Source organism: Saccostrea cucullata, unplaced genomic scaffold (genome assembly GCF_032062105.1).
Source record: "Saccostrea cucullata isolate Sc308-1 unplaced genomic scaffold, CSIRO_AGI_Scuc_v1 ctg2518, whole genome shotgun sequence".
NCBI classification, from domain to species: Eukaryota; Metazoa; Mollusca; class Bivalvia; order Ostreida; family Ostreidae; genus Saccostrea; species Saccostrea cuccullata.
This window is the reverse complement of record NW_026924945.1, coordinates 209,162-232,416: the sequence shown is the minus strand read 5'-3', so window position 1 is coordinate 232,416 and position 23,255 is coordinate 209,162. Positions and strand designations below refer to the sequence as shown.

Here is a 23,255-nt window from a genome sequence, read left to right as displayed (position 1 = left end):
ATAATTAAGAATTCTATTTTTTAATTCAAATTCTATTTCTTAGAGAATGGATTTTGAGGGGAAAGCGCGAATTCGATGTAATTACACGGCTCTAGTCAACGATGTGGATGCCGACAGAGTTAAAGATTTCTTGTATGAAAATGGAACAATCGAGCATGATGAACATCAGAGAATAGGAATAGAAAAAATAACGGATAATGCGAAGGTCCAAATACTTTTGGATATTCTTGATACAAAGATAAATGGATATGAGCAACTTCTTCTGGTCTTGAAAAACGATAACCGGGACGACTTAGTTGACTTACTCCAAGGAACCAATGTGGATATGGCAAAGGTTGAAGAAGGTAAACACTGCGTAGATAGCTTTTTTGTCGGATCTATAAAATTAGCACGAGTCACAAATTAGTGATAATGACTTACAACACGAATAATAAAAATTGTCAATATTTGCAGACGACCTGTGCTTTTCTTGGGTCAAAGTAAATATTAGAATACTTTCTGCTACGTTTTTTTTTTAGACATTCTTATTCTATGATTTCATTTTTTTGGTTCGATGGAAAGAAAGAACCGAACTGAAAGAAAGAATCGAATCTTTTTCAGATTTCCTTTTCTTTGTTAGTTACATATAATTTTTCAATGGGGGACATATTGCACTTGCATGTATGGGACCAGTAAATGAATGCTCATGCAGCATTCTCACAATGATAGTTGATTTTTCAACATTTCCAATTTGCAAGAATTCAAAAACTATAGACAGTTTACATGTAGATTGTAATATTGCAAATGTACATGTTATTCTAAAGCATTTCTTGTGAATTACAACTTCTGTGTGAAATCAAATTGTTTTATAAAGCCTTAGATATAAGATCATTAAATGTGTCCTTATTGATTATTATCTTTTATAATCCTTATTGTTATTGCTACTTGTAGATTATTTTGTAGAAATGTAAGATTTTTAAGATTAGCTTACCTTTTACAGAGAGATCGAAAGAGCAAAATGCTCTGATTCAAGTTATTAAGTGCAACTTCGAAGAAAAGATGGATGAAACAATAGATGCAGATGTTTTAGAACATATAATCAGATTGGAATATTTGAGGGAAAGAAAAAAAGTATTTCCTGGTGAGATAAATAAGATTGAGAAATGTTTGAAAGAAGTATTTCCAGTCATAGAAATAAGAAAAGGAAGAAGCAAGAAAGCGTCTATGGCACAACCAAAAAAGTATCCTTAAAAAAATAATTGAAGTTTCATGAAATTATTTTGTGAATTGTAATTACAATGTTTGATAAGTCATTATGCATCAGATTAACAATATTTTCTATCTTAAAGGTGCATAGACACAGATTTGAAGTTAATATTTTCTCAATTTTTTCTATATAACTAGTATCGCCAGTCCGTGCTCAGTCTTCTGTACAGAGTTGAACGAATTGAATGCATCCGTAAAACATAAACTGTTTTTGTTAATAAGGCACCAGCTAGGTTGTTGACGCTCACGATTCACCGGGTGTGTGCAATTTTTTCAGTCTGCACACACCACTGAGCACGTACTGACAATATACTTTGAGCGTGATTTCCTTTCGAACATTTTTACTCTGAATTTTCTAGATTATAGTTTTAATATTTTTCATTAATTTACAACGAACTTGCCACTTTTCTTCTGTATTAAGAATAAATTTATAATTTGAGAAAGTGCAAGGACGTGTCAATTAAATGCGACCACAAAATCGAAGTTTCAATAACTTAGAAATGATATAAGATTTTTATTATATTTTTTGTGAAATGCTCTTGCAATATATAAGTCGTAGTATTCTACATAAAATATAAGAAAATGTTAACTTCAAATCTGTGTCTATGCACCTTTAAATCTTTGATATCCATATATCGAGAATCATAAATGACTGTACATTTGCTTGTTGTCATTTTCTTACAGCTTACATCCACCAAATAAAACCACCATCGTACTCTTTTTTTTTTTTGGGCTAATTCGAGGCAGTTAATCGAAATTGATAGTAGACTTTGATAGTAGAAATCTTCTTCTCAAGAACCACTAGTCTAGAAAAGCTGAAACTTATGTGGAAGCATCCTGGGGTAGTGTAGATTCTAAATTGTCCAAATCATGACCCCAGGGGTAGGGCGGGGTCATAATAGGGAACCCAATTTTTACACTAAAATATTTAGGAAAAATCTTCAAAAAATCTTCTGAAGAACCACTGGGCCAGGAAAGCTGAAACTCAAGTGGAAGCATCCTGGGGTAGTGTAAATTCTAAATTCTTCAAATAATGACCCCCAGGGATAGGGCGAGGCCATAATAGGGAAACCAAGTTTCACATTAAAATATATAAGAAAAATCTTTAAAAATTTCCTCTAAAGAATCACTGGTCCAGAAAAACTGAAACTTTTGTGGAAGCATCCTGGGGTAGTGTAGATTTTAAATTGTTTAAATCATGAGCCCCGGAGTAGGGTGGGTCCACAATTTGGAATCCAAGTTTTAAATTGAAATTTATAAGATTTTTTAAAAAAAAAATCTTTTTCTCAAGAACCACTGCATGGGCCAGCCAGAAAAATTTTAACTTATGTAAAAGCATCCTCGGGTAATGTAGATTTTAAATTGTTCAAATCATGACCGTTTCAAGAAATATATATAATTACTAAATAGCTAGGAAATTCATGTATTTACTGAAAATCTACCATATTTTATACATTGTTTATCCTCGGATCTACGTCGTTGAAATAAGGTACTAGAGGAGTCCGGGTGATTTCGCTCCAATAACCTGTTTGCGCTGAGTGGTTTCGCGCAAATGTGCCCCACACTTAGTGAAACTGTTTTCCTGAATAAAGAGTAAGACATTTTTACATTACCCAGTTACATCAAATATTGTTATACGAAAGAAGTTTTAATTTACTCTCTTTCTTCTTCTGATTGTTTCCTTGACATTTGAAAGATTGTACCAGCACATTCACCAGAAATGTACACAGATAGAACTCAACTCGGAAAGTAAATCAGGTACGAGAAAATTCTATCACTTAAAACTGATAGTCTATCACAAAAGCGAAAGAGTCTATCTACTGCGTCGCTTAATAATCTTTGGATATCTAATTCTATATTTTTTATCTTCGTAATTGGCACCTTTTATCAAAGGTAATGAAATTATAGACTTTTGAAATCTTGAACTTTATTACATACTTAGTAATAAATACAGGATTTTTGCATATGCGATATGCCTGACGTCACAATAGCCGTATCAGCCCTGCAGGGCTGATATGGATTTGCGGGGCTGATACGGATCAATATCACACCCCTAGAAAATCAAACCTCAAAAAACAGTTCTTGTGATCATACACATATTTTGGGGGTTATACGTCCTCTTAATTTTAACTTTTTGAATGTAAGGATTATCTAATTGCAAACCATAGATTATTTTCAAAATACAGATCGGGCACATTTGAAATAGAAGTACATGTAGAAACAAACTTAAACCGTATGAGACAATAGACCATGTTACTTATTTTCTTCTCAACATAATGTGTTCTGTATTTTATTACTAAGTATGTAAAAAAAATAATAAAACATACCCTTTTCCACATCACATCCTGCACAGCCCTCGACCAATATCAGCCCTCGGGCCTTCGGCCCTCTGGCTGATATTGGTGTCTCGGGCTGATACAGGATGTGATATGGAAAAGGGTATGTATTATTCTCTATGTATTATTTCTTAGAAAGGTAAATCTAAAATAATCCAAGAGAATGTATATTAAATAAAAAGATTCATCTTAATTCTCAACAGACTTACAATTCTTTGAACAAGTATTACAAAGGATTATTACGATGACATGCAGGAGAGTCAATACGGCTAATTCGAGATTCGCAATACGAGATTCAAATTTCGAGATTGACAGTTTTATTAAAAAAAGTCATTTATTGGCATTAATTTGAGTTGGAGAAGCATTTTTAATTGGAGGTGTATAAAATGTTTACCAGTTTGCTAAGACCGTCATATTGCCCCAAATGGTACAACAATGAGGGAAAACAATTGTATTAAATTTTTTATAAAGGATAACTCAAAGGACATTTTTTTTGCTAAAATTTTAACATGTTCAAACCTCGTCAGAACCTGTCAATGTAAACACGAAGTAGTGTCCCACAAATAAAGTAAAAATGCATTAATTCTTTGAAAATCTTATTCTCTATTTCTGACAATCAGTCTCTATTTCTGGAAAATGTTTAAATTAACTATGTGTTTTGTTATTATAAGCAAGGATGCCTTTTTGAAAATTTTGAATTTCATGGCTCCTCAGTCAGGGGTTCTACATGTATTGATAGTCATCGACCGTCGTGTATCGTGTGACATTCGAACATTTTCAGCTTCTTCTCTGCAACCCTTCAACCAATTTCAACAAATTTTGGCGAAAACCATCTATGGTCGAAGGGGAACAAATATAGTAAATTTCATGGTCCCTGCCCCCCTGGGACCTGAGTGGTGGGGCCAAACCTCTGAAATTAATGCAATCTTTAAAAATCTTCTTATTTACTCCTGGACATCAAGCAGTCAAACTGCTGGCATGATTGTAAAAAACATTAAGTCCTCTACAAAAATTATGAAATTCATGGCCCCCTAGGTCACGGGTTCTGGTTTTAGGGCATGGCTATATTGATTATACAATGTATATTGAAAATGGATTATGTCTTTGAAAATCTTCTCTGCTCCTTGGTATGAAATAAACTAACAGTGTATATACATAGTTATGATGAGAAAGGGTGCCTTTTTCTAAAATTAGGAATGTCATGGCCCCTGGGTTAGGGGTTCTGGTGTTAAGGCGGGCTATATTGATTATATATTGAAAATGTATTAATTCTTTGAAAATCTTCATCTCTGCTCCTTGGTATGAAATAAACTAACTACATGTATTTACATAGTGATGATGGGAATGGATGCCTCCTCTAAAATTGGGAGATTTATGGCCCCAGGGTCAGGAGTTCTGGTGTTAGGACGTACCAAGGGAGGGGGGCTCTAATTATACCGGTATTCTGAAGATGAATTAATGATCTGAAATCTGCTCCTTGGTAATAGTCTAACATATTAATGATAAGCAGTCGTGCCCTTTCAAAAATTGTGAAATTTTTGGAACCAGAGTCAGGGGTTCCTGTGGAGTGGGGTCACTACAGATTATTGTTTAATATTACTGATAAGTCGCAATGTATTACTTTCTTCCCCTACTCTGCCTATGGGTACTACGTAACCAAACTAAACATGATAAGTGTATACAGTAGTCATGATGAGCATTGGTGCCTCTTTCAAAAATTGTGAATGTCAAGGCCTATGGTTTAAAACATGAACCAAAGTCAAAAATTTGAAAGTTACCTATATCTACATCACCTATAAGGCCCATTGGCCTCTTGTTTCAAAATTCCCCCCTCTGCTCCCTGATGATCTAAAATTCAATAGTTATGATGAGCAAGGGTCACAAACTTGTGAATTTCTAAGCCGCAGAGTCGGGTCAAATAATGGGAGAGGGTTCTTATGATTATACACTGAAATGAATTAATGTTTGAAATCTTCTCCTTGGTATTAATCAAACAGTTATGATGTGCAAGGTTGTGTAATTTGAGGGTCAAGGATTCCATTGGGATGGGCACTAGTGATTATTTTTTGGAAATGCAATATTAAGCTCTTCTGGTTATCCGATAGTTATGTGTCCATCGTCCGTCTGTCTGTTTTAACAATTGTTTTTCAAAATACTGCTCCTCTTACAGTTTTGCTCTGATTTTAATATAACTTGGCACACAAGTAGAGTACACTAAGATACATAATTCTGTATATCAGTTTATCAATTCAATGAACGGTGTTGCCGTGGTTACTAAAAATAGAAATTTCTGTGAAATACTTTAAAATTGTTACACCTTCTACAGTATTGATCTGATTTCAATATTACTTGGGACACAAGTAGCCTTCACTAAGATAGATATAATTCTGTGCATCGGCTTTTGATTTGAATGAGCAGTGTCGCTGTGGTTATTTAAGGTAGGATTCTTCTCACATTTCTTGTATTTAAAAATTAATAAAATTTTCACAGAATCAAGAAGACAATATCACTAAGTGATGGTATCAGTGAGATTAAATTTGACCGTTTGATATTAGAGGCAAGGTCAGGTCAAGGTCATTACCTTTTTCCTGAACAATTACTGTTTCCAGTCATGCGATCTCTACTTGTAATTTAAAAGATTGAATGTTTTTCTTTTTGCATAAAAAGATACTACCATATAGGGCCTATAAGATGATATTACCAAATTGACATGGATAATTCAAATAAAATGGATATTTGCTAATCCGAATTTCCTCTACTTTTCTTAATTTTTTAGGATTTATTAGTTATTTTTATGTGCTTCCTATATTTAACTTTTTCCAATTTTCACATGTAGTAAAGCTGTCACATAAAGGTACAAAATGATACAAAAACTAAAAGTTTTGATCGTTTACTTAGAGAGAAATAACACTTTTTACGAATTTTTGGCTCAAATCTGTACTTAGATTTGAAGCATTTAAAAGCCAACATAGTTATAGTATGTGTGAAAAATCTTATTTATTTGATATATTTTTAAACTTTAGTCCCTTATTATTAATTTAACTTACATTTCAAAATTTCGTCTACTCTTTAATTGCGTCAAAATTATAACTAAATTTAATGTTTTATAATAATTTTGAGAGGCAGAAAAGAAGATATTTTCATACGCCACCATATATAGTCCCTGCTAGTTTTCAAACGCAGTTTACCATTTCTATTTAAAGTTGTATAATTGTGATGAGGAAAGAAAAATTTGGTCTTTTAAATCTCTTACATCTAAATATATAAGAAATATAAACAAATGTACTTTGAATATTCCATCTAGTCAGAAACCAGAGAAGAATCCTACCTTAAAGTAGAAATTTCTGTAAAATACTTTTAAATTGCTACTTCTACAGTTTTAGTCTAATCATAATACAGGATACATAATTGTCTTTATTGATTTTTTAGGTCACCTGAGTAAACTCAGGTGACCTATTGCTATCTGTTTTCGTCCGTCGTCGTGCGTCGTCCGTTAACATTTGAACATTTTCAGCTTCTTCTCTGCAACCACTGAACCAATTTCAACCAAATTTGGCACAAAGCATTTATGGGTGAAGGGGAACCAAAATTGTGAATTTCATGATCCCTGCCCCCCTGGGGCCTGAGGGGTGGGGCCAAAACCACTAAAATTAATGCAATCTTTAAAAATCTTCTTCTTTACTCCTGGACATTAAGCAGTCAAACTGTTTGCATGATTGTAATCAGCAATGAGTCCTCTACCAAAATTGTGAAATTCATGGCCCCAGGGTCAGGGGTTCTAGTGCTAGGGCGGGGCTAAATAAGTAGGTAGTGAAAATGCATTATTTCTTTGAAAATCTTCTTCTCTGCTCCTGGGTATTAAATAAACCAACTAAGTACATAGTTATGATGAGCAAGAGTGCCTCTACCACAATTGTGAATTTTATGGCCCCAGGGTCAGGGGTTCTGGTGTTAGGGCGGGGCTCTATTGATTATATAGTGAAAATACATGAATTCTTTGAAAATCTTCTTCTCTGCTCCTGGGTATGAAATAAACTAACTAAGTACATAGTTATGATGAGCAAGAGTGCCTCTATCAAAATTTTGAATTTTATGGCCCCAGGGTCAGGGGTTCTTGTTTTAGGGTGGGGCTCTAATGATTATATAGTGAAATGCATGAATTCTTTGAACATCTTATCCTTTGCTCCTGGTTAATATACTAATGATCTAATTACATATCTAAGACCAGGATTTATTTTATTTTCAGTTTTACAAACCCTCCGCTCAAGGTTTTGAATTTTCAGAAAAAGATAAAACAATTGTCAAATTTGAGTCGGGATCGAGATTTCAAATTTACGAACTCGCACTTCCGGTTTTAAGATGAAACGGCGGGTAAATAAAGCTAGATCTGAGAAGATAGCTTGGTTTAGTGTAAAATTCATCGATACGAGTGCCATTCAAAACGTTTCACCCGTTCAAAAGACAAATAAAATGCTGACGACTTTGTTGCACAATGACATGCTGGTGAGATAATTATGTATTCGTTTCAAAAGTATCTGTCTGTAAATTATTTTCCTCCCCCAGGTTTCAAACTGCCCGTGGTAGCTATTGCATATTGCCAGCGACATTGTTTAGGTCTCTGTTATAGCTTACAGTCTAAGCATCATTCTTCAGAAAAGGGTTGCTTATGCATCAGATGTAATGAATAAAACTATGGGAGAAGTTAAGTCCATTTGAGGAAGAAATAAACAATAACCTGAAGAAATAAAAAAAATTCAACTATTACTATTAAAAGGCAAGAATACACAAATATATACAGGCATGTAGTATCATTTGTATCAGCCAGAAAAATTATTTTACACTTAATTGAAAAAATGTTCACCCTACTCCCCAATACTCCGTCTGTTTTAGGCATCAAGTAAATTTTAGAACAATGTCTACACATTCACCTAACACATATTAAAAAAAATGAAGATTATATTGAAAGACTTTTAAAGAATTGATTTTTTAAAATATATTTTGACCAACATCACAAAATTTATATAACTGGCCCAAACTGGCAGATGATGAAATAAGCAATTAAATGTTCTACTTTCGTATTTGTAAGCATTATGTGTCCAGTGGTAAGGAGCTTATTAGAATAGCATAAAAAAAGAATGTACAAATGTTATTGATTGATTTATCAAAATTTTTTTTTATTTCCTTCTCCTTCGGGACTTTTTTATTCTCATGTTCATAACTTAATCTAAACATAAAAAAAAATGCTGGCCTTATAATGAAGAAAGGGGCCTCTTTCAAAATAGATAATTTCAGGGCCGCTGGGTCAGGGGTACCAGGGGGGTACTTTGACTAAAAATAATGCTTTGAAACCTGCCCTTTGATAAGCAATGATGCACCTTCAAAATTTGTGAATTTCATGGCTTTTGGATTAAAACACGAACCAAATACAATCACTGGAAAGTTGTTACATGATACTCAGGTGACCTATAAGGCCCGTGGGCCTCTTGTTTTATTTTGATGAATGATTTTGCCAGCGAAACTAAAATTGAAAATTCTGTAAAATTTTAATAAAAGCTTCTCCTACAGTCTTATTACAGTCTCCTTAGTCTTATTCCAATCTTGCCATTATTTTATTTATTGCTGTTGTAAAATTTCCAATTCCAACTGCTACTTTTCTCCTCCTTTAATATAAGTACACACCAGAAGACAGACTCTACATTCTGGTTTTATTTTGATGAATGATGTTGCCATGGTAACTTGAATTAAAATTTCTGTAAAATTCTTTTAAAGCTATATATGGCGTATGTACAATGAAAATTATTAGACTAAAATTATAAGAACCTATTATTTGTATCATTACTTTATATAAAGATAGAACTTTTCCGTAAATTACAAAATCTAAGTCAATTGCGTTATAAAGATATCACAATTTAATTTGGATTCTCGGAATTTTCTCCGACTCGGAAGAAAATACAAAAGATTATTTCTTTACTTTATTTTGTATTTTTCAAAAATATATTTTTTGATCAGTTACGCCATATATGGCTTTAAAAGTCTACTCTTACAGTTCTAGTAATATTGCAATCTTCCCACAAAAAGAGATTAAATAAAAAAATCATTATTTTATTTATTGCTGTTGCAAAGTTTCAAGCCCAAATGCTACTTTTCTCTTCCTTTTTGATAAGTACAAACCAGAAGAGGTACAATATCGACAGAAATCAATTGTTGGAAAGATGCTATACAGTGTATGAGACTCGGGTGACCTAGAAGTCCCGTGGACCTATCGTTAGTAAAAGTACCAGTTATATATTTTCTTACTGAAAAATGATCATCAAATATATTTAAGGATAAAAAACTATAGGTATCCATGCATTTAGAGAAAATAGCATGTTTTACAATTATGCGGTAAATTATTCTATACCTACTGTTAAAGGGCTACAAATGTCATGATTTTAGAATACCTTTTCAAAACATTTTTTTTTACATAAAGTTAAGAATGTTTGACTCGTTTACTAGCAAGGATGCAAAGACGTAAAGCAAATTAAGACATCTTTTACATTATGTAATAAAACTTTTATGTAAGCCAAATTTGTGTAGAGCAAGTTCAACAGATTGGAATTAAAGTTTTGTGTTATAAGGTAGTATTCTAAGGCGTTTCTTTGACACAGCCGGTGTAACGTTGAATATTGACCCGAGTTGAAAATTGACCCTAAGTTCACTTTTCAATGTTGAATACTATAGTATTGAACCGGGGGTGTTTTTTTTCTCCGTTGAAAATTGAGACCAAAAGTCGTTGAATTGCATTTTTCAACAACATAATTTTTTTTCTTATCCCTGATGACCTCAACAAGTTGAAAATTGATCCATTTGAATATTGACCTCAACTCAGAGTTTGAACATTTTTTGAACTGGGAAGTTGTTTTACGGGATTTATCAGTATCTCTATATTTATATTTCGGTTTAATTTATTTCCCTTTTCAAGAATAATAGAAATAAACCTACAATCCCGTGTATATATGTACATTTTGATCAGTACCCAATTTTAGTTATCTTCAAGCATGATAACTTCATTTTTTGACAATACTTTCTAAAATCTATAGCATTCATCAATACCAACATAACTTTGAATAGGGCATAAAACAAAAATCCTGGAAATCTGGTGTTTAGAAAGTGAGCCCTATATATATTTGAAACATTATACTTTGAAATTTAAGTTATTTTTATTAATATTTAATTCTAAGAATATAACTGAATTACTGAATTCTGAATTAAGTGTGTATTGATTACATTGGTGTCGGAAGCAAATTGAAAGTGCGGAGGTGTGGGTGGTAATTAAAAAAGAAAAAAAAATCAAATCTGAAACAAAGTTGACAAGAAAAAAAAGAAGAGAAAATTTGTCCATTTAGTAGTACAAACCCGAAAATCCTATTGGGGGGGATCCAATTTCTTCTTTCTTTGACTACACTGTAACGTGCTTGTTGAAAGGGGGGGGGGCTAAACCAATTTCACTTTGTTCAATGCCTTTATTATGTCTATCTTTGCAAAAATGTGTGGAGGGGGGACTAATCATCCCTAGCTCCCCCTCCCCCCCCCCCCCCGTTCCCAATGCCTATGGATTAAATCACTGTTGTGAAAACCAAGCCATAAATATGTGTTTTATGCTGTTGAATTTGGAACCGGTTTCATGATCAAAATTCCACAAACTCAGTTTTAAACCGACTAGGGTCTAATTTCAACACCTTTGGTCTCAGTATTCAACGTTGAAAAATGCCCCCCCCCCGGGTCAATTTTCAACCTGGGTCAAATTTCAACGTTACAGCTGCGATGGCACAATAAAGATTTCTGAATGCTTAATGGCCCTGAATGCCTAGTAAAGGTAAAAATTTTAAACCCTTCAACGATATGGTATAGGGTGACGTCTGTATATGAGTGAAAAATTCTCTAATGGGATGTAAAATAACATACAATCAATCAATCAGTCAAATCTAATAAGAAATCCTCAATCTGGTTGGTTAAAAAGATCTCGAATCACGTTTGAATTTGGTATTTCGAATGAGCTCTCTGGGATATCATCGGCATTTTTTGTCCTAACAGCATCCAATCAGCACATATTCAAGATTACTTCATAACAAAAAAATAGATTATTGTAATGATAATGAATCCTATTTTTTTTATACTTCTAAAGCTACAGAAATTCCCACAGTCAGAAATAAATTATGATAATGTATATATAATATTTGATAACATTTACCCCCAGCAGGAAGCCGAGAGATGAAAGATGCATCTAAAGGGGAAGTTCTTTTGAAGGATATTTCAGTTGCAAATTTAGGAGCAGCTTTGCAGCCTCTGTTTTTGGAGAAAGAGTTGGATGAATCAGTTTTAGAGATGCTTAAAGAAGAAAAAATAAGTGGACGTCTGTTTGCTGAATTCACTCTAGATGACATCAAAGAAGTCTGTCCAGATATGCCGTATGGGTATAAAAAAACTTTGCTACAAACAAAAGATGCAATTCTAGATAAAGAAAAATCAGAGGGGCCCTTTTTACTTGTTGGAAATTTGGAAAACCAACAGTTGGAACCTGGCGCTAATAATTTAGACGAAGAGACAGATCCTCCATGGCAAAGATTAAGAGCTTTAGATACCTTGACAAATCCTGCACAAACATATCATAAAAATGCCGTTGTGAGATCAGCAAATTTGTATAGACATAATCTTATAGAACCCATTCAAAATTTCGTATATTTTGGTGATGGTTCTGAACAATCGCTTATAAAATGCATACAAAAGTTCCTATGCAATTTCACTGCGGCTTGTCTGACAGAGCGAACAAATGGAATTATTTATTTTGGAATAGAAGAAAAGATAGATAGATATGGAGAAAAATGCGGAATAATAAAAGGGTTCAAAGCAAGGCCATCAAAAATTACTCAGATAGTATATGAAACCTTACAGACATCATTTTTTGCCGATCAGCTTCATTTAATTTTGAGATGTATCAGGCCACCACAATTTATTAAAATCACAGAAAACCCCGATGCCTTTCCAACCTATGTAGTAGAAATTGATGTCCTGCCTAGTTTTGAACTAACAAAATATAGAACATTTTACCAACGGGAAAAAATCAGTGGAAATGTCCTCAGTGTTTACACTTTCAAAGAAGGGCGACCAAGCAGGATGAATGACGAGGAACTTAAACATTACAATGAAACCAAATCAGATATTTGTGATAATCGAGAAAAAATGGAAAAATCTCGGAATAATTTGCAGACTTGTGCAAACCTGCGTCAACATTTTCTGGACTTGTACTCTGCTGGTAGCGGAAATAAGCTTGTCAACGAGATATATCCAGTTTTGATTTTAAGTCCACTGGACCCTTCCGTTAAAGAGAAATTAGAGCCAGAAAAATTTGAATTTTTGATTGATATAGATCCATGTGTTATTTTTGATTTTCATCCCACTGTTGAGGGAGAAGGGTTGTTTAATGCTGTGGATAAGATTCCATATTATATTGTAAAACCATACATTATCGAAGATTTTGACAGGAAGAAAGAGGACAATATTATAGCAGAAGTTGAAAACAATCGCCAAGCTCTTCCAGGCTGGGTATTTTGTAACGGATATGAGCCACTTGATATGAAAACGTACAAGAAATTGGATTGGAAAACAAAGCGCAGCGAGTCTTTTAAAGAAGCAATAAGAATTTATCAAGATTGTATTCCTCCTGGAAGAGCATTTGTGATATTTGCAATCTTTTCAACAAATTATGACATAATGTTAGAAATTGCGGAAGAAGTCATCTTAAAATTTCAAAATCAGTGGATAGTTTTGGCAGAGGATGCTAGTCTTCTCGATAAATGGAAATATGAGCTGATACGAAGATCTAGTGTTGATTCTGACACATTCCGCAAAAGATGTGTAGCTGGAATTCCTTGGCAATACTTAACTCAAATTGTCAAAGAAGTCAAAAACATTCAAAGAAGTTCAGAATGCCAACTTTCAAACTCCTGTGGTGGATCTTGCCATTTAAAGAGCAAACTTCGCAGTGAACTGTGTGATCTAGATATTCTTAGTAAAAAAGAGTGCGAAGAATCAGAGATAACCAAGGACACAAAAAAGTTAGAGGAGCAAAGTCGAAAAGCAGAAGAAGAATTTTATCGAGGCACAAGAGTTTCCTGGTGGAATATGTATTTTAAGGACCATGCTTTAAAACGTTCACAGCACGGCCAAATTGCAGAAAGATTGCACAATTTATTGATGGGTAAATTTAATGAGGATGACTCCAAAGTGGTCGTATTTAAACTATATCATCAACCAGGTTGTGGCGGAACAACAATTGCAATGCAGATTTTATGGTCTTTGAAAAAAATTTACAGATGCTGCATTGTACGTAGACTTACAGATCAGACGCATAATCAGATACAAGTGCTTCGAGCATATGAAGACAAAAACCCTATGCCCCCTGTGGTTCTGATCGACAACGAAGATGAATTGAGGATAACAAGTCTTCGTTTCAAGTTAGAACAGGAAGCTAAAGTAGCAAGTAGACACAGTGAGTCAAAACTGCAGGTTTACTGTTTACTTTTTCGTTGCATAAGACGTGTACATCTACCAAATTCTATAGACATAAATTCATTTATTTTGACTCAAAGTTTGGAAACTGATGAATTGGAATGGTTTAGACGAAAACACGAACTATTATGTCAAAAACACAACGAAAATCCAAAACGAGATGTTAATCCAAAGTATCTGATATCTTTCAATCTCCTTAAGGAGAATTTCGATGCAGATTACATCCAAAGAAATGCAGCTCTTTATGTGAAGGGGGTTGAAGATGAAAAGGAAAGGAAATTGCTTTTGTATCTCTCTCTCATTAATACATTTGACATGGAATTTCAGTCCATACCACTGAGTTCATTTGATTTTATAATGAGCGAAGATAGTAGAGCCAAAAAGACCATTATGACATTTTCTATGAGATATAGAGTAAAGGCAGGCTATGAAGGAGATTGGGAAACGCATCTAAGTAACGCAATCGAAGTTCTTTTAAGTAGAAATATTCAAGTGAATACTGGAAGCCAAGGCATTCAGATTGTCAGCAAAGTGTTTGCACGTGCACTTTTATTAAACATGTTGAAAGAAGAAAACGTACCCTTGCATGAGGTAGTTTGCAAATTTCTCGAATGTGCAATGCTAAAAACTAAAAGCTTTTCGATCACGGTTTTGAAGCGCATACTTCAAGATATTTTGAAAAAGAGGGAAGAATCTGAAAAGGGTAAAAAAGAAATGTTTTCTCCTCTTGTTACACATATTCTTCAGAGGGAAGGTGGGGATCGTGCAGCAGAAGTTCTAGAATGTGGATTTGAGAGAACAAAAGATGCAATGATAGCTCAACAAACAGCTCGTTTGTATATATTTCTGAAAAACTGGACAAAAGCAGAAGAATTTGCTGAGAAAGCCGTTACTGAGAGGCCAGAAAATTCTTATCTGTGGGATACATATGGTCAAATATACTTAAAACGTCTTGCAGACATATATGAATCATGCTTGCAGGACGAAAGGTTCCTGACAACGAAAGAAATTCAAGACGTCGTCGAAATAGCTGTGAAAGGAATGAGCTATTTTGAAAAAGAGCAATTGGTTAGTGAGCGTGAACAATTCGCAACAGACAATGATGCTGGGTATTTTGCAGAACTGCAAACGATTGTTATGGTGCTGGATTTATTTACATTATGGAATCCTGATCGCGGAAAACTTCACAAGTTTCTTGTTTCCGAAAACACACCAAATGATTTCAAAATCTTTGAACGGAAACGTTTAGTGTTTTTGAAAGGATTGCATCATCGCTCAGAAAACACTTTGACTAAACTTGATGATAAATATTCTCAACTGAAAAATATTTACAAAGCTGAGTCAACTTTTAATCCTTCCTTGGAAGTCATTAGATTACGAGAAAATCTTGATATCTATTTTGGAGAAGGAGCAGTTGAAATGCCGACCAATTTATTACCGAAAGATGTTGCATCTTACTGCAGAAGAAGAATAAATCGTATCGGTGGTAGATCCTTGGTCAGCATATTGCGTTTACGAAATGAAGATACACCAGATAATATCTTTTTGGAGATATACGAAAAGGCAAAGTGGATTATAGATCACGGTTTTGCCAGCCTGCATGATTATTTAACATTACTCGGTGTTTCTCTTGTGAGAAGCATTGACTCAGATGAAGATATGGATTTTGAAAGTATGATTCAGTGGAGCAGTATGGCTTACAAAATGGTCACGGATCCAAGTTATGAAGATCGTCCAAATCTAGAAGCATTCATGTATTTTGTTATTATTCATTGGCCAACAGAAAGCAGACGAAAATATCAAGGCCTGCTCTGTTCCCCTGAAGAAATCGCCGAAGCGATACGGAGATGGAAAAAAGCCTTTCGAAAAATCTACCCCCGACAAGAGGATACAAATCTGTATCGTAAAAAAGAAACAACTTACTTCTTTTTAGGCAGTGGTCGGAAGGACATCATATACTATGAAGAGCTTGGTGACAATTCACGTTATCAGGACGTTTTTAGAACTGAAAAAGTTAGAACAAGGTTACAGAGATTGAAAGGAATACTTTTGAGAGATGGATGGGAAATTAAATATGCAATAACTAGTCTCTCGGGAAATTCTTCTAGCATTGGTATCACAAATTCCTTTCCTACCTCTTCCGTGCTATGGAACAGGACAGTTTATTTCTATGTTGGATTTAGCTGGAATGGTCCAAAAGCTTTCTGTGTTACTAGAGAGGAGGATCCAACAATATCAGCTACGACAGAAGTATCAGAGGAAGGAATATCAAGGCAATCTCAGACAAAAAAGACACAGAATGAATTTGAAAAATACGAAAGCGTATCAACTCTCAACAAGCTATACAAAGCTCTTAGAGATATTGATCGCCGTCTCGAAAAATCGAAAAAGAAGAAAGGACGTTTCCAAAGTGACGAAAAGGTAAATTGTTTTTGTCAGAATTTATTTTATTTTGAAATAATATTTGACATATTTCATTTTTTCATACCAAACCTAAAAGCTTAAAAATATGAAGTTCCCATACATATGCTGAGTTTTTAAGATGTCTGGGTGCAGTCCTTTGTCTGTCATCGGGCGTTTCCTGTTAAATTTTCTTTAATTTTGACAATTTCTCAAAATCCATTATCTAAATTTCAAATACTTCTGTCACAAAGCATTTTTGGGAAATTATTTTCATACTGAATTTACTACTCCTTTTACCGAATCATTACAAAGAGTTAAATTTCTCCTCGGGAAGCCCACAAATGATCAAAAATATAGTCTGTCGTTAGGTTCGAATGTTTACTGCGTTTTTCATATAAATAGTTGTGCCATTATTTTCATACCGAATTTACTACTCCTTTTACGGAATCATTACAAAGAGTACGCGATGGGTGTGATTTATCATTTCTTACTACTACTCCTCCATGGCCCCTGATCCCACCTCTGATGTTTCGGAGGTCCGTGTTTGCTCTGCTCCTATTTCGTATTGTTTTATGGACTTTGATATTGAATACTGTTCGTTTTCTCCATATCCTTCTTGTACTTACTTTTGAGAGTTCCTTGATGTCCTCTGCTAAAAGTGGGGATTATTAATTTTGGTATGTCTGCCCGTTCCTCCGTCCGCCCGTCTGTCTGTAGTTCTGTCTGTCTGTAACACTTTCGTTTTCAAGCGAATTAAAAAATACCTTAAAGCTTTTGCAGTGAAAATTTACACAACTTCCCATAGCCAAAGAAAAACCTCTGTTGATTGTGAGGTCAAAGGTCAAGGTCATTAATAAAAAAGAAATGTTTGTTTTAATACGTTCATATCGGCGCGATATCTTGAGAAGTCTTCCTATGGCCTAAGGAAGACTCCCTTGTTGATTTTGAGGTTCAAATGTCAAGGTCGTTAATTAATATTTTCTCTCTGTGCGTAAACCTTGAATTTTCGGTCGAAATCTCAAGAAGCTTTCGAGTTTTTGCAGTTAATAATAGCTTCCTGTGCCCCCTGCTCAGTACATAATTTAATAATTCTGCAAATCCGGGGATGTTTGCAAGCTATTTTAAGGTACAGAGTTGAAGTGTTTTTAAGTTTCTGACTATTATCTTCCTCTCTTTTGTGAATGATAGAAAATACATTATGTAAAATTTCGTTGCAGTCTTCTGGCTATGAACTTCCTTTCTTTTATGATTCTTTAGTAAATGTGTTTCTTAAAATTTTCAAGTATTTCATTGGTTGAAAGCGGCCCCTGGGTCATGGGATCTGGTCTAAGGGCGGGGCTCTATTGATTGATTAGTGAAAAAAACATTAATTCTTTGAAAAATCTGTGTATTAAATAAACTTTAGTCTTTAGTTACGATGAGTAAGAGTGCCTCTTTCAAAATTGTGAAATACATGGCCATTGGGTAAGGGGTTCTGGTGTTAGGGCGGGGCTCTATTGATTATCTGCTCCTGAGTATTAAATCAACTTACTACATGTAATTATATAGTTATGATGAGCAAGAGTACTAGTGTCTCTTATGAAAAATTGTGAATTTCATCGCCACTGGGTCAGGGGGTTCTGTCACCATTCTGGTGTTAGGGCGGGGATCTATCAATTATGTAGTGAAAATGCATTCATTCTCTTAATTGAGCAGATAAACAAATAGTTTGCTTCTTTAAAAGCCTGTGGTCCCAGGCTGATGGGCTTTTGTTTCTCATTGGAGGGATCTACTGATAACAAAGTGAAAATGTGTAAATTCTTTGAAAATCTTCAACAAAGTGCAGAAAAAACTAAGTGCAGAGTTATGATCGTGAGGGTACTTCATCCAAATAGAAGTACCCTCAATTCATGACCCTAGGTCATTGGTGTTGGTGTAAGGGTAGGGTTATGTTGAATCTAAAGTGAAAATGCATTATTTCTTTGAACATCTTTTCTGCTTCTTGGCATATTAAAAGAAAACAAAGTAAAAGCATGGATAATTTTACAAGATTTTTCAACATCTTGACAATTTGGTCAGGTGTTCTGGTCCTGGTCAATACTCTAAAAATTTGTATTCTACTGAGAGAAGTTATTTCCTTTTGCAATGCACTTCTGAAAAAAAAATGTATTTGAGAAGTTAGTAGAATAAGAGAATTATGCAAGTGGAGAAATTTATTGTACAAAAACAACTTTCATAGTTTTAATGATCAGATAAATTATAAATAATAAATAAATAAATATATAAATAATATATAAATAATATAAGATAAATAAAAATGAGACTAAAATAACTCATTGAAATGTTCTTCAAAGACCAAGAGAGGCCATTGTGAGAAATTGGGGTTGAAAATTGTACACAAGCTCTAATAAATTGTGTTCAGTCATAACTATTTTCACATTTATTAACAAAAAACTGTGCAATTGTTGTCAAAGCAGACGTCTTCCAATTATTTACTCGCGAAAGGGATTATTATAGACTTAACCTTACTATCTGGAGTAAAAAATCAACTTGAAATTGTTAAAAGACTGTGCAAATGCAATTGATTGCTACAGTTCAAACATCATGAGTATACATTTGAATGACCAGGAACCCAAGCTAATGTTGAGTAAAACATATAGGTCAATTTTGGAGTCGATTTCAGCATATTTCGGGAAGTATACTGAATTTCGAAATGAGCTTTGGTATTAATGTAGAGTGTTTATATATGAATAAATATGTATAGAATTTTTCAAGATCATTTAATTACAAGAGGCCCATGGGCCACATCGCTCACCTGAGAAGCTTTGACAATTCTGTTCTTTACCAGATTTCCCCCTTGTAATACATTATGTATCCCCACCCTACCCCACTGATCATAATTAAGACATTTTGAAATCAACTACCCCAGGATCCTTCCATGTGCAAATAAGTTTCAGCTTTTCTGGCACAGTGGTTCTTGAGAAGAAGATTTTCAAAGATTTTTCCTATATATTTTTATGTAAAACTTTGATCCCCCCATTGTGGCTCCACCCTTCCCCTGGGGGTCATGATTTGAACAATTTAAAATCTACATTACCCAAGAATGCTTCCACATAAGTTTCAGCTTTTCTGGCCCAGTGGTTCTTGAGAAGAGGATTTTCAAAAATTTTTCCAATATATTTCTATGTAAACCTTTGATTACCAATTGTGGCCCCACCCTTCCCCCGGGGGTCATGATTTCATTTAGAATCTACACTATACCAGGATGCTTCCACCTAAGTTTCAGCGTTTCTGGCCCAGTGGTTCTTGAGAAGAAGATTTTCAAAGATTTTTCCTATATATTTCTATGTAAAACTTTGATTCCCCATTGTGGCCCCACCCTTCCCCCGGGGGTCATGATTTTTACAATTTAGAATCTACACTATCCCAGAATGCTTCCACATAAGTTTCAGCTTTTCTGGCCCAGTAGTTCTTGAGAAGAAGATTTTCAAAGATTTTTCCTATATATTTCTATGTAAAACTTTGATTCCCCATTGTAGCCCCGCCCTTCCCCCGGGGGTCATGATTTGAACAATTTAATATCTACACTACCCTAGGATGCTTCCACATAAGTTTCAGCTTTTCTGGCCCAGTAGTTCTTGAGAAGAAGATTTTCAAAGATTTTTCCTATATATTTCTATGTAAAACTTTGATTCCCCATTGTGGCCCCGCCCTTCCCCCGGGGGTCATGATTTGAACAATTTAATATCTACACTACCCTAGGATGCTTTCACATAAGTTTCAGCGTTTCTGGCCCAGTAGTTCTTGAGAAGAAGATTTTCAAAGATGTTTCCTATATATTTCTATGTAAAACTTTGATTCCCCATTGTGGCCCCGCCCTTCCCCCGGGGGTCATGATTTGAACAATTTAATATCTACACTACCCTAGGATGCTTTCACATAAGTTTCAGCTTTTCTGGCCCAGTAGTTCTTAAGAAGAAGATTTTCAAAGATTTTTCCTATATATTTCTATGTAAAAATTTGATTTCCCATTGTGGCCCCCGCCCTTCCCCCGGGGGTCATGATTTGAACAATTTAATATCTACACTACCCTAGGATGCTTTGACATAAGTTTCAGCTTTTCTGGCCCAGTGGTTCTTGAGAAGAAGATTTTTTAATGACCCCACCCTATTTTTGTCTTTTCTTGATTATCTCCCCTTGCGAGGGGATATGTCCCTTCATTTTAACAATTTCAATTTCCCTTCACCCAAGGATGCTTTGTACCAAGTTTGGTCAAAATTGGCCCAGTGGTTCTTGAGAAGAAGTCGAAAATGTGAAAAGTTTACAGACGGACAGACAGACAGACAGACGGACGGACGGACGACGGACAAAATGTGATCAGAAAAGCTCACTTGAGCCTTCGGCTCAGGTGAGCTAAAAAGGTATTTTATTCGCAAAGTGGATACTTTGTGTAACGAATTCCATACTTTTATTTTTTTTTTACATCCTATTTTTTAAAAGTCAGATTTAAGCAATCCTTACGACTTCATTTAAAATATGTTTCAACTTGATTTATCTTTCATGATGTCGAATCTTATTGAAATAGATTGGAAACAAAATAACCTGCAATTTTCGTAAGTTTTATATTCCAAATACATGTACATGTCATCACTGAGATATTAAAAACCTGGATATTGTAAATTTATAGCATTCTGGATAATGTTGTTTCGGTCGGTTCAGTTGAGCACAGAAAACATTTATTAAGATACGAAAGTGGGAGAACTAATTCTTATAGCATTTCACATCACATATTATTTTACAGGATGAAGATACGCCTCAAGAAAAAGCCTTGAAAGAAGAGAGACAGAAATTGATAAGTTCTCGTTTGGATTATTTACAAATGCAGATAGAAATGAATTAACCACTGATTATTAAACCAAAACTTTCCCATTTACGAGGGTTTTCCGTAAAGTTTGTGGACAAGCTAAGAATTAAATAAATGTTTTGACATTGATATTTATTTTTAGCATATTTCTAATCCTTTACTAAATGTGAATTGAAAAATGTAAAATTTTATTCAATTTCAAATGTTGAATTTCAATTATGGCTTCATAAATGGACTTGAAATGGAGACCCGGAGCACCGCAAAATTTTAATCAAAAATTATTAATCACTATATCAATTTCATTTGTATTTTATAAAATTCTGCGGAAATCTGGATAACTTTTACATTAGTTTGACAGAAGTTATCACGTCAAACATGCAAAGTTTGAACGTTCAAAGTTGTAAAATTGCTGACCAATCAAAGTTAGAACATATTAATACGGGTCGGAATTGTTCAAAAAGGGACATTTTCGGAAAAGATAGAGCAATGCGCAGTGGTATAATTCTGCGTAAACATCGGAAAAATACCTGAGACCAAATACATTCTGTAAGCAATCGGGAAAACATAGTTAAAGAAGCCGTTCATCAGTATTTAAGTGGCATATAATATTTTTGGACGGAAGGAACAGTTTACAGGATGACATGCATTAAGGAAAAGCATCATTCCAAGATTGCAGTGCTGTAGAAAATAAATTTCCTAACGTGACTTCTCCGTATTAATCGTTTTTACGCGGACAGAGGTTGGATGATTGCAGGATATGAGACAGGCATTGTTAAATATTATTTTACGTATGAAACATGAACATATTGTGTACATTTTTATGACTGGTTAAAGCGACATAAGACATGCATTGAGTTAAACGATGACTATGTTGAAAAAAGTTACATGTACTCGTATTAAACTTTTGACGTCGGGTAGGTAACGTCAAGAATTTTCGTTTTACTGCTCCGGATATGTGTATTTTTTGTATCTGATAAAAATATAACTATTTGTGCTTTGTTTTTGTTGAAAATTTGCATATTAATAAAATGAAACATGAATTTAATGAAAATAGTAGTTTCATCTATTTTATCAATGTTTGTCAGTAATTATTAATGTTGTCGACGAACTTTACGGACAACACTCGTATGTTTTTGTGACGCCTTTATAACATGGCAGGCACGCAGAAATCACAAGACTGGCATCTTCTCAAAGCACGAGTTCTTGATCTGTTCTACTCCAAAAATTACGCCAATAAATCTTACTTTGATGCATTCCTTTAGATTAAAATTTATTTTTCACTCTATCGTTAAACAGTATAAAATCAATCAATCAATCACTCTATCGTAAAAGATTTGATATTTTGGAGTTTTATACAATATTTTTGATATGTTGGGTTCACGTTGCATCGTGATCGACTGCCTTGCTATAAATAGCAAAGTAAACAAAAAATCAAACGGCGTCAAAGTAGACGCTTCCGATAAACAAAATAGTCCTATTGAGAGACGATACTTAAACAAATATATTTAACATCTCAATCATTGGAATGTTATTTGACCAATATTTCTGCTTGAAAATAAAATTGAGAGAGGAATTAGATATTTGCTTTATTTGAGTTATCGTGATTTTTTTTTTTAAAAAATACGCTACTGAATGTGTATCATAAGCGAACTATTTCAATAGCGCGGGCTTTTAGACAGATTGAAATTGTTGAAGTTTCAATTCATATCGTTTTCGTCGATACTTTGTGAGTAGTTATATTCTCTGTTTTGATTGTTTTAGTTTAGTGAGTTGGAATCTTAGAATTAATATGCGTTTTTTAGTGACAGTTTCAATATAAAAACACGTCGGACAGAATACATTGATCAGAAAACCCTTAAATAAAGGTACCAAACAATTTT

General features: G+C 34.2%; 1 protein-coding gene across 1 annotated transcript; it reads left to right on the top strand.

Annotated features, from left to right (window-relative positions):
* Window positions 1–46: 46 nt before the first annotated feature.
* LOC134267672 (sterile alpha motif domain-containing protein 9-like) lies at window positions 47–21,497 on the top strand. Its single transcript, XM_062749886.1, has 5 exons — window positions 47–344; window positions 980–1,220; window positions 2,942–3,003; window positions 11,818–16,550; window positions 21,313–21,497. Exons 1-5 carry the CDS (start codon window positions 47–49, stop codon window positions 21,409–21,411), a joined length of 5,433 nt encoding a protein of 1,810 aa, XP_062605870.1. The 3' UTR covers window positions 21,412–21,497.
* Window positions 21,498–23,255: the final 1,758 nt, after the last annotated feature.